General features: G+C 37.7%; 1 protein-coding gene across 1 annotated transcript in view; it reads right to left on the bottom strand.

Moving 5' to 3' along the window:
• Positions 1–12,947, bottom strand: part of SLC9A9 (solute carrier family 9 member A9) — a 181,368-nt gene extending 168,421 nt beyond the window's left edge. The window contains exons 1-4 of the mRNA XM_027739894.2: positions 12,605–12,947; positions 5,154–5,356; positions 2,143–2,220; positions 1,456–1,532 (exon numbers count right to left, since the gene is read on the bottom strand). Coding sequence (XP_027595695.1) covers positions 1,456–1,532; positions 2,143–2,220; positions 5,154–5,356; positions 12,605–12,779 — 533 coding nt within the window. The 5' untranslated portion in view covers positions 12,780–12,947. The remainder of the gene's footprint in view (positions 1–1,455; positions 1,533–2,142; positions 2,221–5,153; positions 5,357–12,604) is intronic.
• Between the last annotated feature and the right edge of the window lie 293 nt (positions 12,948–13,240).

Here is a 13,240-nt window from a genome sequence, read left to right as displayed (position 1 = left end):
AATGGTTCTAAAATCATTGAACTCTAAGTTATAGGTCATTCATGTATTTTACTATCATTAAAATGGCATTAAAGGAGAAAGTTCCATCTCATAATAATGCCAGCGAGGACCTTACACCTTGACGCAGCACATACATCTTTAATATAAAGGAAGGGAAAGACTGACATTAAAAAAATTAACTGCTTCTATAACTTGAAACTGCTATTTATATGTACAGAATTTGGACCAGTTTTAAATTCAAGCACCCTTAAAATACCTGAAGTGTTTCCACCTATCTTTCCATATCATGCAGAGATATAAATGGCATATTTTAGAGTTCTACAGCCCAGGTTCTCAAATGAGGCTTACAAGATTTGGTTTGCCTCCTAGTCTAAAGTCTGAACACCAGAGAGTTCTGTGACTTTTTTCCATTATAATTCTGCACAGTACCAGCAAGATCAAGGCCTCTCAGCAAGACTTACTTACATGCAGCACTGCTGCATCGCCTCCCCAGACCATACAGACTGAGCTAGCTCAGCTGTCTCCATAGCACAGAAATGCCAGGTGATGCTCAGGTTAAACTGTGAACAGTGACCTGCTTCCCTCAGTAAGGCTCTGTGCAGGCACAGAGACCCTCTCACTGCAGAATCCAGCTCTGGTCATTTATTTTCACCTGCATCAGGAATTTTCCCAGAACATGAGAGCTGAAGTGTCTGTGTGATATTCATAAATATTGTGAAAGACTCGATTTTTTAAGATCCAAAAGGATTTTTAAACAGTTTGTATAAATTTGATTGAGCTAATCAAACTGATAAACCGAAGTTTCACATCATGCCAGCTGGAAATATATAATCCATTTCTGACTAGCAAATACTTCTTTTAGTTAGGCAAATTTTGAAACAAAATTAGAAATTTTTCATTAAGGAGATATGAAAATAAAACAGGATGTTTTGTCCCTCTGCTTTTCCCCCTTCCTCTTTTTCTGCAGGAGCCATTTATTCACATCCAGGCTAAATTCACACATTGTTCCAGACTGAGGCTTTTCCTGTGATCTTCAACTAAAAAGTTTCACTTAGTCTGTGAAATGACTCCAGGGTTTTTTTTACATATATGCTACCAGGTATCTGTTCCTACTCCCTCTGAGATTTAAAGTCCTCTCTTTTCTGTTGGAGATCTGCTCTTTTCTAGAAGGAATTCTAGTAGCATGGAATTTCACTTGAGATAATGGTTCTGTTTCTCAGGACAGATGGTTACACCTATGGAGTGTGGAAGGCAGCTCATGCTTGCAGCAGTCATAGACCAGAAATGAAGGACACAATTTTCTGAATGCCTGGGACAGTTCTTGGCTATCCAAGAGTTTTGCCTTACAAATTGGTAACTATATTGACCATGCAAGGTCTGCAATTCTTTTTACAGTTTAGCTTTTAATTGAAAACGATATCAAGCATGCAATAATAGCAGAAGGCATTCACTTACCCTATGACAATGCAGGAGATGGCAGTTCCCAAGAAGGCGTAGGTTAAAATCGATCCTAAGTTGCGAAAAAAATGTCTCTGGAGAGAAAAGTTTGAAAAAAAGTCCTTTGTAATACAGTAAATAAAAGAGCTTTCAGTCCAAGATGAAACACTGCATCTAGAAGTGCCATTTGTTACTACACATATCTCAAATATAAGATGGAACAATACAGGCTTGAGTTACTTTGGAAAATACAATTTAAGATGTTTAATTTTTTTCCATAGGGAATGCCATCAAAGTTCCCTCATTCACAGGTCTGGACAAATGCTTCATGATCATAACTGATGTTCACACTGAAAATATCTGATCCAAAAGGTGTCATGACCCCATCCCTTGAACAAACAAAGCCCTGATCAGGCAGTGTATGAAACACAGACAGGCTGCTGCCTGCAGTTCACCAGATTCAAAGTGGTTTCTTCTGAAAACAGGAAGGCCCAAGTGTTATAACCCACACAGTCAGATCTTTGCACAGCAGCAGAAAGGGAGCAGAATGAGGCCATGCATCTCTCATTTTTTTGCCATTCCTGTCAAGTTCTTCCTGTGCAACGTAGTTGTTAACTGGCCCTTTCCTCTGTCACTGGCCTGTCGGACTTACAGAGAATCAGCCACATTCAGTCCCTTTTGTCATATAAAAAAAGAGACACATACCTTCTTTAAACTATATCCAGCATGGAATATAATGGGTGGCAGCAGAATATTGAAGAAGATGGAAGGATCAAAGGTCATCTGTCAGAAAGGACAAAAGAGAGGGTAAGGACAAATAAACCAGCATTTAATTTCATAGGATAGGTTCTAATTGTAACTTCTTATCAGAACTTATCTGAGGATCACCTTCAATGTCTGCAGGATTATTCTGAGTTGTTTTCTTGCAAGTATAAATGTGTAGTTCCTTACAGCTTAATGAAGCAGATTATTACTTGAAAAGTATTCCTTCAAGAAGGAAATCAGTCATGTACTACGTTCCAGGGAACACATACAAGCAGTGTTAGCTGTGATAGCTGCACTACCAGGCAACTTGACTGTCCCATGGCTGAATTCCTGCTTCAGACACAGACCTTCTGCTCAGTTTCAGGACAGACGCATTGGCAGCGTTGTGCCTCAATTTCCCATGTGCAGAAGGGTGATATAAGAAAAGGCCTACACTACCAAACCTGATGTAATGTTTCCTTTGAAGGAAACCTTTTATAAAATACCCATTAAAATTTTTAAAGTAATGCTAGAATGAGGAAACCAAAAAGTTCCTATTCCAGCTGTTGTCAGTACACTCTTCATATTGGCCTTCAACTTCTGGCACAGAGAAAGGCCAAGGACAATGTTCAGTCATTGCAATTCATTACAAGTAGCTTTCAATAAAATAGAATCTGCTTTAAAACCACAGCATTGCTGGAGAAAAAAATACTTAAATGGGCCTGCATGCTGCTTACTGCTCTGTCAGTGGGCTGTATTATATCAATACTTTTAAAAGAGGCAGGAGGTAATTAACACAAAGGCTTGCAGCTACTTGTTCAGATGAAGTGATATTTTAAGGCTACAGTATTCTAGAATAATTATTTCATTTCAAAAGAGTAAGAGTAATTACTTCTGTCTTATTAACAGACAACCTGATTTGATAAACAGGAAGTGAGAATTGAGACTTTTGTCTATCCTACTTACTTTGAATTAGAAAGCTGAAAAAAGTGAGCTGGCAAATAACCTCCTAAGAACTGTATCTGTGCTGGTACCTTCAGTGAAAACATGACAGAAAAAGATTTGCTTCACTTATTAACTAACAGCCTCAAATGTTTGTTTTGGAATTAATTTAGCAAATATGTAAAAATATCTTTTCCACAGACAACCGAAATCCTGACTGCATGTTTTATTATTCAAAACCCCGTTCTAAAGTATACATGTTTATAAGGCATGGCACAATCTATTCTCTCTGATAAATGCAATACGTAAATGCTTTTACTGCACTCAAAAGGGAATTAAAGTTATACAAAACTGAGGGAATGGTGTGATCATGCTTTCTGCTTTTTACAGTAGTGCTTTTGCCAGTCAGGAAGGCTGTCAGCAATTGCTATTGTCTCCTAAATATGGCTGCATTTCTCTCTTTTTCCTTTTTTCTTTATTTTCTTTTCAAGAGGGTATTTGCCAGATAATTTTAAAGGGAAAAGAAGTGAAAATCCAGGAAGACTAAGGCCTCTCCAGTAATATAGAGAAACCAGCAATTCACAGGTGAGACTTTTAAGAATCTTCCAGCAAAGCGAGACTATGGAAAGAAAACTGGGCAATCCCCTGTAAGGGCAACAGAATCTTCTGTGCAAGTTAGTGCTCCTCCCTTTTAATAACACAAGTCAGCTCCAGTGTACCAGGTTTGATGAAGATGTTCAAATGGAATGGACATATGCCCTGGAAACTAAACACACACTTTTGCTCAGATAAAGCTCTTGCAACCAACTACCAGGAAAACGGATGAAGATTCAGCAAAACCTGATTAGTCTGACTGCCACAGTGTTTTCCTGTCTCCACCCACCACAGCTCTAATAGTCCTTGACAGTCTAGTTCTTTCTGAGAAAGGCAAGTCCAGCAGTCACAGCAACAGACACACAGTAGTGCTGCATCAGCAAGAAATTTGAGCAGATGGTTATGTCCTAATTCTGCTGAGCTTCCCAGTGTACATTCTAAGCATAACTTAAAAGTTGTTATAACGATAACCACTGTAGTATATAGGAACACACATTACTGTGCTAGATAAACAATAGCACTTGGGAAAAAGCAAAATACTACATTGCAATATTGTAAAAAGCTACTGGTAAGGGCTTAGAAGCTTCATGTGAATATGCAATGTCTCTGAGCACAAAAGCTAGGTTTTAAAAAGTGCCTGCACACTCAAGAGTTCTTCAAATTGCTGCCATTTTTTAAGGAAGTAAACATTATAACAAGTAAATATTACATGGGTGGGGAAAAAATTAACTAACAAAGTAAAATATTTTAATTGTTATGCACTGGAAAACAGAAAAAGCCATGACATTGTGAAAGACTGCAAACTTTTCCCCACAGTTCCCTTTTTCCATCCAGCCGAAATTGCCACAATGCCATCTCCCCAAGCTTGGGGACAGCCAGCGAAATCCCTGCTGAGGACCACTGCAGGAGTGAAAGAATGTACAAGAATGTTGTGATGAATTTAAGAATTATAAACCCCTCCACTTATCTCTGGGAGTTTACATACTTACAAGTTTGTGTTTTGAAGAATGTGTAGAGTTTGTAGTTACTTGTGCTGTACACAGGAGACAACTTCCCCTGCATTAGCCTGCCAGAGCAAGTCCTTTTTAAGACAGAGGACAAATAACGATATCAGTGGGGTTTATAAAGGTTTGGTGGCAATGAATATCCAAGTTAACAGCTGTGTCTGCAATGAACTCAGTGTCTGCAGGATCTGGGGCTTCCTTCTAAAAGAGTCCAGGCAACTATTCCACAAGCATACAGTCAGCTGTGAGTGAAAGGATGGTCAGATTTCTACTACACCTTATTTCCTTTCCTGTTCTCCTTCCTTGCTTACCTTTCTCACCCTAAATTCAAAATACCCTCTGTCACATTTTTAACTTGAAACTTGTTTTCCTCTCTCAACAGTGAAAATGAAATAAATATCCTGCACAGTTAAGAACAAAAATAAGTTTTACCTTTTGAAGCATTGCATTGCCCTGGTGTCCATTGACATTGTGATGGCTGATCTCTCTTTTGTATTGATATTCATAGACCTGATTTGTTATATTAATAAGCAGAGTGGATGGCCCAGATTTCAGCTTTTCACATTCATAAACGGTCCCACTTTCTACATCTGATGCTTTTGTCACATATCGTATAATTAATCCCATTACGAGGCCTGGAGAGTAAAGAAAAAAAGAAAAATGAGAAAGATTCAAGTACTTTTAAGTATTTGATGCTACACAATTACTGATTTAGAGAAAAAATAACGCTGTCAAAGTTAGGACCCCTTTGCAGTGTTTCTACCTTCACAGAGATACACCTCTCTCAACACGCCATGGATGACCATAAAATAGTTTTCCAAAGTGGTCATTTCATTAGAATGCAGATGTTGGTTTGACATATGTGCAGTTGTATTCTTATTTTTGTGATGCACCTGCTGGCATAATAATTAACTGAGTTTCTCATGCACCAAATTTTCAATAGATATTCAGAGCAGGGAGATGCCTGCATAACTAATGTGCTGTACTGAGCATAAAAACATCAGCTGTGCTGTTGGTGATTTTACACACTTCATTTGTGGGGACAAAACTCTGACACATCCTCAGGCACATTTTGCCTTCTGTAGGAGACTATTTTTAAGACTGTATAAACATAGGACAATAAAAGCAGGGGGAAGGGAAGGAAGATTAAGACTGGAACTAATTGATTTGACTATCTACAATTTAGAACTCTTATCTGAGACAGATATTTTGTCTCCCTTTACATTTAAGATAAAGGAAAATGTACTTCTGCAACTATCCTGTGGAAGGTATGCTTCTTTCTGTTGGCTCTAGTGGGAGCTTGCATGTTTACTTCAGGAGAGGTGACTAATATTTAACTGATAATATTGCTGAGATTATTTCCACCCTCAGAGACTTGGATTTGGTTTCAAATTCAATTTCCATGCTTCTTTTATGTCCTATGTGCTTTAAGTACCATGTATACGATGAACAGCTTTAAAGTTACTAATTATGAACATATGGTAAAATGCTAAGAATACTTAGATTAAATATTGATGGAAGACATCTAAACATCTAGATAGATATACTAACTAATGAAAGATAAGAAAGAAAATAAATTACAGGAAGTAGCTGAGAAGCATCTGCAGTTTCAGTTTTGTCCTGTAATCAGGACAAAATATTACAGTTTCAGTTTTGTCCTGTAATCAGATGCCAAGTGATCACAAACACCTAGAGAGATAAATAGGATGTCTTTGTTATTGTCAAGTTTTCTGATAACAGAGATTCTCTGAAGTGCAGATTCCCGGCATACATGTAAGGCAGGTTTGTAGGCTCTTGTACTGATGCTAGAACTGAGTAACAGCTGTATTGCCTGTTCAGTCTGTGTATGCATTTGTGCTTGTTTAATATCTATTGTTTACTATGGTTGCTTTCTGTAAATGACAGAGGATTTCAGTAAGCTGTAGAAAATCCCAAGGCCACTTTCTTAAGTTACACAGCATTTGTGCAATAAATCACATTATAAATCTACTTGTGGTAAAAGAGAGAGTTCCTCAAAGTTTTAAGGGAAAGCATGTGTGTGTAGAGGGAAGCAAACACTGCATGTGCTCTGGAATATGATTTCTACAGTGGTCAGCCTAGATGTCCAGAATCATGAGTCAGAAACCAAGAAACCAGTCATTAGTTAAAACAGTCAGGCTTTTCAGCTTATTTTTATCAGATTTCCTCTAGGAGAACCACAGTTTTCAAATTCAATTTCAAATCACACAATAACTTTGAGAATGGCAACATGGAACTGCTCAAGGGAGACCAGTGGAGACTGACTGACATTGCATGTAATGTCTCTTGTAGAGTCAGGTCCTGTGTCCTACAATATTTCAAGATTCCTGGTAGGTGTGCTATATTGGCTAACAGAGCATTTCCTTTGAACCAAATTCCATTTGATTGTTTTAAAAATTAAAATGAATGTTCTCAATTATAGTCATGCAATTGCATTGAATGGTTCAAGGGCAAATTATTTAAACCTGTTGTATCACGTTTAGACTAGTAGTAGAGGACTGTTCTTTTATTCTGTATTCTGAGAGGAAATGTTATCTTCAGCTGTCATTTCAAACTGCCTCTGTAGGAATTTTCTGGAGTGAAAACAAATGCAAATATCCAGATCCTAGTCCTGCAAGACAGCTCTTGAGTATAAATAAATCCATTTGCAGAAAATGAATATTTTAAATATATGATCACAGTAGCTTTAGAGAAAGAAAGATCGACACTGATTGAGTTTTACAACTGGAATTCAAGTTTGTCTTTTGGGTTTTCTTCTACCAGCTTTGGATCTGATCCTCTGATGGAGTCCAGATGGGAGGAACATACAGAGCCACACAAATTATGAAATGATAATGAGAGAACAAAGAAATTATAGAGTATCCAGCAGCATACACATACTGGAGAAAATACATTAGAGAAGATTCTAATAATTGATATTCTCAGGGTTTCAGTGGGGCTTTAAGGTCCTTGCAACTCCCAAGGAAATTCTAAAATATATTAATTTGAACAAAATATGGACAGGATCCATAATGATGGGCTGATTCAGAATATTCTCAAATGCTCGAGAGAAGGTTCAGATGAAGACAATTGCCATCAACAGACTATATGGCAAAAGCCAATGTAAGTAATGGGATTGTATTCCTCCTTCAATAATAATAAATGTGCCAAAGATGCTATATAAAATCTCCAGGGAATTAAAAATCAGGGAAGAGGGTATTTAATATTTTAGTAGGTGTATCATTTATGGAATGCACTTTCTACTTTAAATCATTATATAGCATTTATTTCATAAGAGCATTCAGGAGTCCAGATCATATTCTAATAGAAATAATTAATTTTTAAATAAGCATATAATGTACTCTCCTTTCCACTACTCCCCCTTCCAGACTGAAGTCATGCTTTTGTGATGTATCTTCTGAAGCGTGCTGTATAGTTCATTTAAAGGAAAAAAATTGGGAAATACCATGTGGATGTATTTACCAGGAAAAAAAGACCAATAACCCAGGATTCTATCTAGTCAGCTGTTAAGCACCTTCCTTAATAATGACACTCAGGGATGCAGGTTTTTCCAAATATTTTAGATTTTCTCCCAAATGTCATGATTTTCCCATACTGTTTTCTGAATCCTGGCAATCTTTCTTCATTATGAATTTTGTAAGCAGGAAGACAATGTAGTACTCTATTTTATTGAGGTCTCTTTTTCTGAGACTTGTTACATCCATTGTTGCCTTTGAGAATTAGGGCTACTCAGAATACACTCACCATCAGAAGGCAACTACAATTGTTTCCACTGGATTTAGAAAGTGCAAGAATCATATTGCTTAATCATTAGACACCTCTACCAAAGCTGAATCAAGATCTGACTGTGCCTTATTTCCAAACATGCTGAATGGGATCCTCAGAAGAGGCTGGGGAAGGGCTGCTGTAAGTCAGCTTTCCCATTGCACACCTGTCACACACATCCCCTCAAAACTTGGGGAAGCCCCTCTAAGCACTGCAACACAAAGCCATTTTTGTGTGAGCACTCCAGTGACTCTTCTGTCATTCAGCCTTTTCACGTTTTCCTTCCAGTCTGTTCAACACAGAGCACAACTTTGAAAGCTGGTACATCTCCAATCAGGCTCACCTCCACCTAAAGGGTATCACACACTCCCTAGGGGTGATAATTAGCTGAAAACAATTTCAACAAAGTTGCTAATTAACCTTGCAGATAAAAGGCACAGACGGGAGTGGTGGTGGGTTTTTTTTGTTTATGTTCAATTCTGGCTGCTGACCTGCAGGAGCGTATTAGCCTCTTCATCAGAGGTGAGTGGTGGCCTCTCTGTGTGGGTCTAATACCTAAATTCTGGGGAGGATGAGGCACTGGGATATGTGTACTCAGTTTTTCATTGTGTAGCTCTAGACTATTTCCCCACTAATGTGAAGTGCCATGACTTACATATCATATGGGGAATTTGGCACCTTATGTTTTTTTGGCTGAGGTATCTAAAGACACCAGGCCCTGCAGGAGGTGGCTACAGGCACTTCAGTGTTTTATTGGCTGGTTGTCTCTTGACTGGTACTAAGAGGCATCTCCTGGGGTGTGGTGCTATGAGAGGAGTCACCTACTCTGATCTGAGAGAAGTGACAATTCTGGTTTTGTTTGTGTCTATAATCTACCACACTATTTCTCACTATGCTCTTGTACAGTAACTGTGCTGATAATGCATAGAAAGGATGCTCATCCCCTTCTAGGTGGCACAAAGTTATTGTTTCATCACCACCTGCCTCCTTGGTATACAGATATCAGGAAGTGAGTTGAATTTATTATTTGAGGTCTGTTTATCAAACCAAACTGCAACGTGCAGAGAAACTTGCTCTCTGAGATACAGGAAAATAAAGGAATCAATGAATAAACAGGTGAATCTGTATTCTTTATTGTTTGTGAGCGATTTTTTAGTTTGGTCTCAAAACAAAATAATTTGAGTCTTTAAATACTTTCAAGCTGAATGCCTTGCAATGTATATGCAAACACACATATGTGCACATAATTTTTTGTGAAATAATGTTGAATTCATGCTGAATTATTTCTTGTGAATTAATACTGGGTTATGTTAAATGCTTTGTTTTTTTTCTTTGTAACTGTTGAAAGACTTTGAAATTAAATATAGCTATACTTAGTTTTGAACCATTTCTTTGATAAAAAAGTAGAGCTGAAACACCTCAGTTCTGAAAGTTTCTAAATGGACAGTTTTCCACTATGGGCTTATGTTCTTTTTTTAATGAGCTGGAACTATTCAATCTAAAACTGAATTTTCCTACAAAGCTGATGCAAAAAAGAAAAAAAAAGCCAACCCCCTCTTTTATTTGTTCTGTACTTTAAATAGAACTTTCTATCAGGCTATGTTCAATTTGTGGCTGTTCAGCACTTTGCAGTAGCTGTAAAACTTCCTGTTTTTGTATTTCTGTGGGTTTTTTCCCCTGATCTTCCTCACACTTCACTTTCTCTATCCTCTTCACTGCTGCACCCCTAATGGCACACTTGATGAGAAATACAGACCCATCTGTCATGCTGTGGGGCACAGTCTGCAATAAGTGGCCATATTCTTCTGTCACTCAAAGCCAAATTATCAGTTTCTTTTGTTGCTATTCACATATCTAATGAATAGCTGAATGGGCAAGAGCAAAGCAAACTGTAGGACTGAGACTTTGAGTTTGTATTGAACAGGTATAAATCAGAATTGTTTGGACAGGGAAGGCAAAAATTATGTGAGGGCAGGATTTGACTCGCTGTCAGTGCTTCGTGCCATGAAGATTTACTCCTGAAGCTGTTGCTGTTGATCTGACACCTCTCTCATGACCTCTGAAATTTCAATTTCTTTTCATTATTGCTATTCCACAATGCTAAAGATAACTAAACCCATATCCATACTTTTGAAGGATAAAAGGGACATCATCAACTTTTTGGATGCTACAAATAAGCTTTTTTTCCCTGTTTGAAGATTGCCATAAATAATGAAAGACTAAACAGGTAGTTTATTTACAATAATGAGGAATGCTTCCTTTGTTCATGGCTGTTTTAATAATTCAAAAGCTCTGTCCTGCTGGAGCACTAATCTCTGAACTGATCAAAAGAATATGAGTGCGTTGTCCTCATGATGTGCAGAGTATGTCCTGGGCAGGCAGCAAAATAGAACCAAAGGACAGATAAAACTCTAATTAAATACTGGTTTGTGTTATGTTGTATTTTTCCATATTTCATTTCTGTTTTGACAGGCTTTTGTCTAAATCTTCAACAAATGTTATCAGCTGTACATGGGAAACAGCCCAGTAGTATACTATAGCTACTATAGAAGAGGCACCCATGTATTTAGGAAAACATTGCAATTTACAAGTGGATCATAAGGAATATATTACCCACTGTCTCATGATTTTCCTTTTGAGACGTTAACAGAAATGCAATAAGCAAATGTATTCTCAGTGTTTTGTAACTTGTACCTCATAAAACTGTTAAACAACAATCCAGGTGACGTCTGACAACAAAAAGTATCCCAAATAAGTGTCATGTGATGTGTATTTCAGTCTCAACTGATTCAGTTGAAGTGTGTTTTCTATGTGTAACAGATTAAATATTAGAAAAACAGTATATTATTAAAGAAATATTTTCCCACAACTTTAAAATACAGGCAAGGCAGATGAGAATGAAGAATCCCACAGACTCAAGTGTTAGGGGCTCAGTGACTGGATTAATACAAGAATTTCTTTTTTACTTGCTTTCCTTTAAAGTATCAAGTTACTTGTGAAGACAGTGAGCCAAGAAGATGAAACAGCCCGTGTTCTTGAAAATTTGTACAGTTAATGTCTCACACAAAACAGCTTTAAGGGATACAAGGAAGACTGAGCTTCAGTCCTCCGAAGATGCTGAGATCACCTGAAAATGCTTGATATAGCAAATGAAACATTTACCTCAAAATGTAGGGCTCAGTTGCCTTTGCTGTTGCAGGCTTTCAGATGAAACTTTTTGCATGTGGTGTCCCATGATAAACAAATATTCTTCAGAATATGGAATCTTAACAAAGTCAGGTTTGGATATTACACTGCTAGAGTATATTATGTGCACAGAATGTGCCTGAACAGGCTGGCATTTAGATGGGTAATGACTGAGCTCTTGATTTCTATCTTCCATTCTGGCAGCATTACCTTCCTATATGTGTTTTATGGTAGGAGAAATGGCAGCCACATCTCTCAAAGTGAAACAACAGTAAGAGAATGACAAGAAAAATCACTATACATGTAAGTGTATACCATTAAACCAGTGAGTACTCGGGGACAATGCAGGAAGTTCTACAGGAAAGCGATATGTAACATGACAAAGCTTCATGAAAGATTAGAACTAGACAGGCAAAACTGAACTTACAGCACAATGACAGCATTCAGAGAAGACTGACAGAGGCATTCGTCATATTGTGTTTTTCAAAGGCATAGAGCAAAACCAAAAGAAAACTCTAAAGATCATTTAAACTTTATTAGACAACATGTCTGTACCCACAAGGTTCCTTAATCTAATATCTTTGAGTGTTATAAAAGCCACTGAGGACCTTTCATTCTTTGGTAAACAGCAAACTCCCCAACTCCCAAGGTGTCATGCAGTGGCTGTTGGACCACAGAGGAACAGAACATGCACATCCTGAGGATAACCAGCTCATGACAATTGCTCTCTTCTCAAGGCAGCCTCCAGCTACTTGAGGAGAGATGCTGCTACATTATTATTTTGCCATACAGTTAAGGAGCTGATGACATTTAATTCACACATTTTCTGAGCTTTGTCAGCACTTGATCCCAAGTGCCTGATCAAAAATATGCAACTAGCCCCATGTTATGCTGGCACTTGAATTTTTACTCACCATAAAGCATAGCTCCTCCAGTTTCATGCAGAAAGCGGAATCGATGGTTTTTAAACAACCAAATTGTTAATATTGTAAGAATGAGCAAAAAGTTAAAGACTAGCAGCTCCACAGCTCCCTGATGATAAAACTGATCTTCATCTTTCACTGGTACGTATTTCTTCAACTTCTCCATTTCATTCCCTTTATGGAAAAATATGTGAAAAATTAAAGAAGAAAAAAAAAATCACAGGAACAGAAGTGTTATCACCTTTGGTACAAAAAGTCCAGACACTACAGAAATTCACAGCAAGCACATCTGTTCCATTTGCAGCCTCATAGTAAAGTGCCCCAGCTCAGAATTCAGCTGGATTCTAGTTACAGCTTCCTGTTTCTCTCTTAAAGCTGCCCTGTCTCATTTTTAATGTTACAGTTGTGTCGCTGGACTGCGCTTGCTCAAGCTGTGGATGCACAAACTGCCTCTGAGCCTCAGACTCTCTTAATTTCTAAAATTCTGTTGTAAAACTCAGTACATGTTCATAATGTTTGTCACTGCAGTTAATAGCACAATCTGAATCCTAAAAATCATATTTTGCCTTGACAGCTCAAGACAGAAAAAATGATGTTAAAAGAATGACATAGAAACCTTTACTACAT

Source organism: Pipra filicauda, unplaced genomic scaffold (assembly GCF_003945595.2).
Source record: "Pipra filicauda isolate LSUMZ 115617 unplaced genomic scaffold, ASM394559v2 scaffold126_size2276778_pilon, whole genome shotgun sequence".
Taxonomy (NCBI): Eukaryota; Metazoa; Chordata; class Aves; order Passeriformes; family Pipridae; genus Pipra; species Pipra filicauda.
Note: the sequence above shows the minus strand (reverse complement) of the source record. Positions and strands in the feature narration are given on the sequence as shown.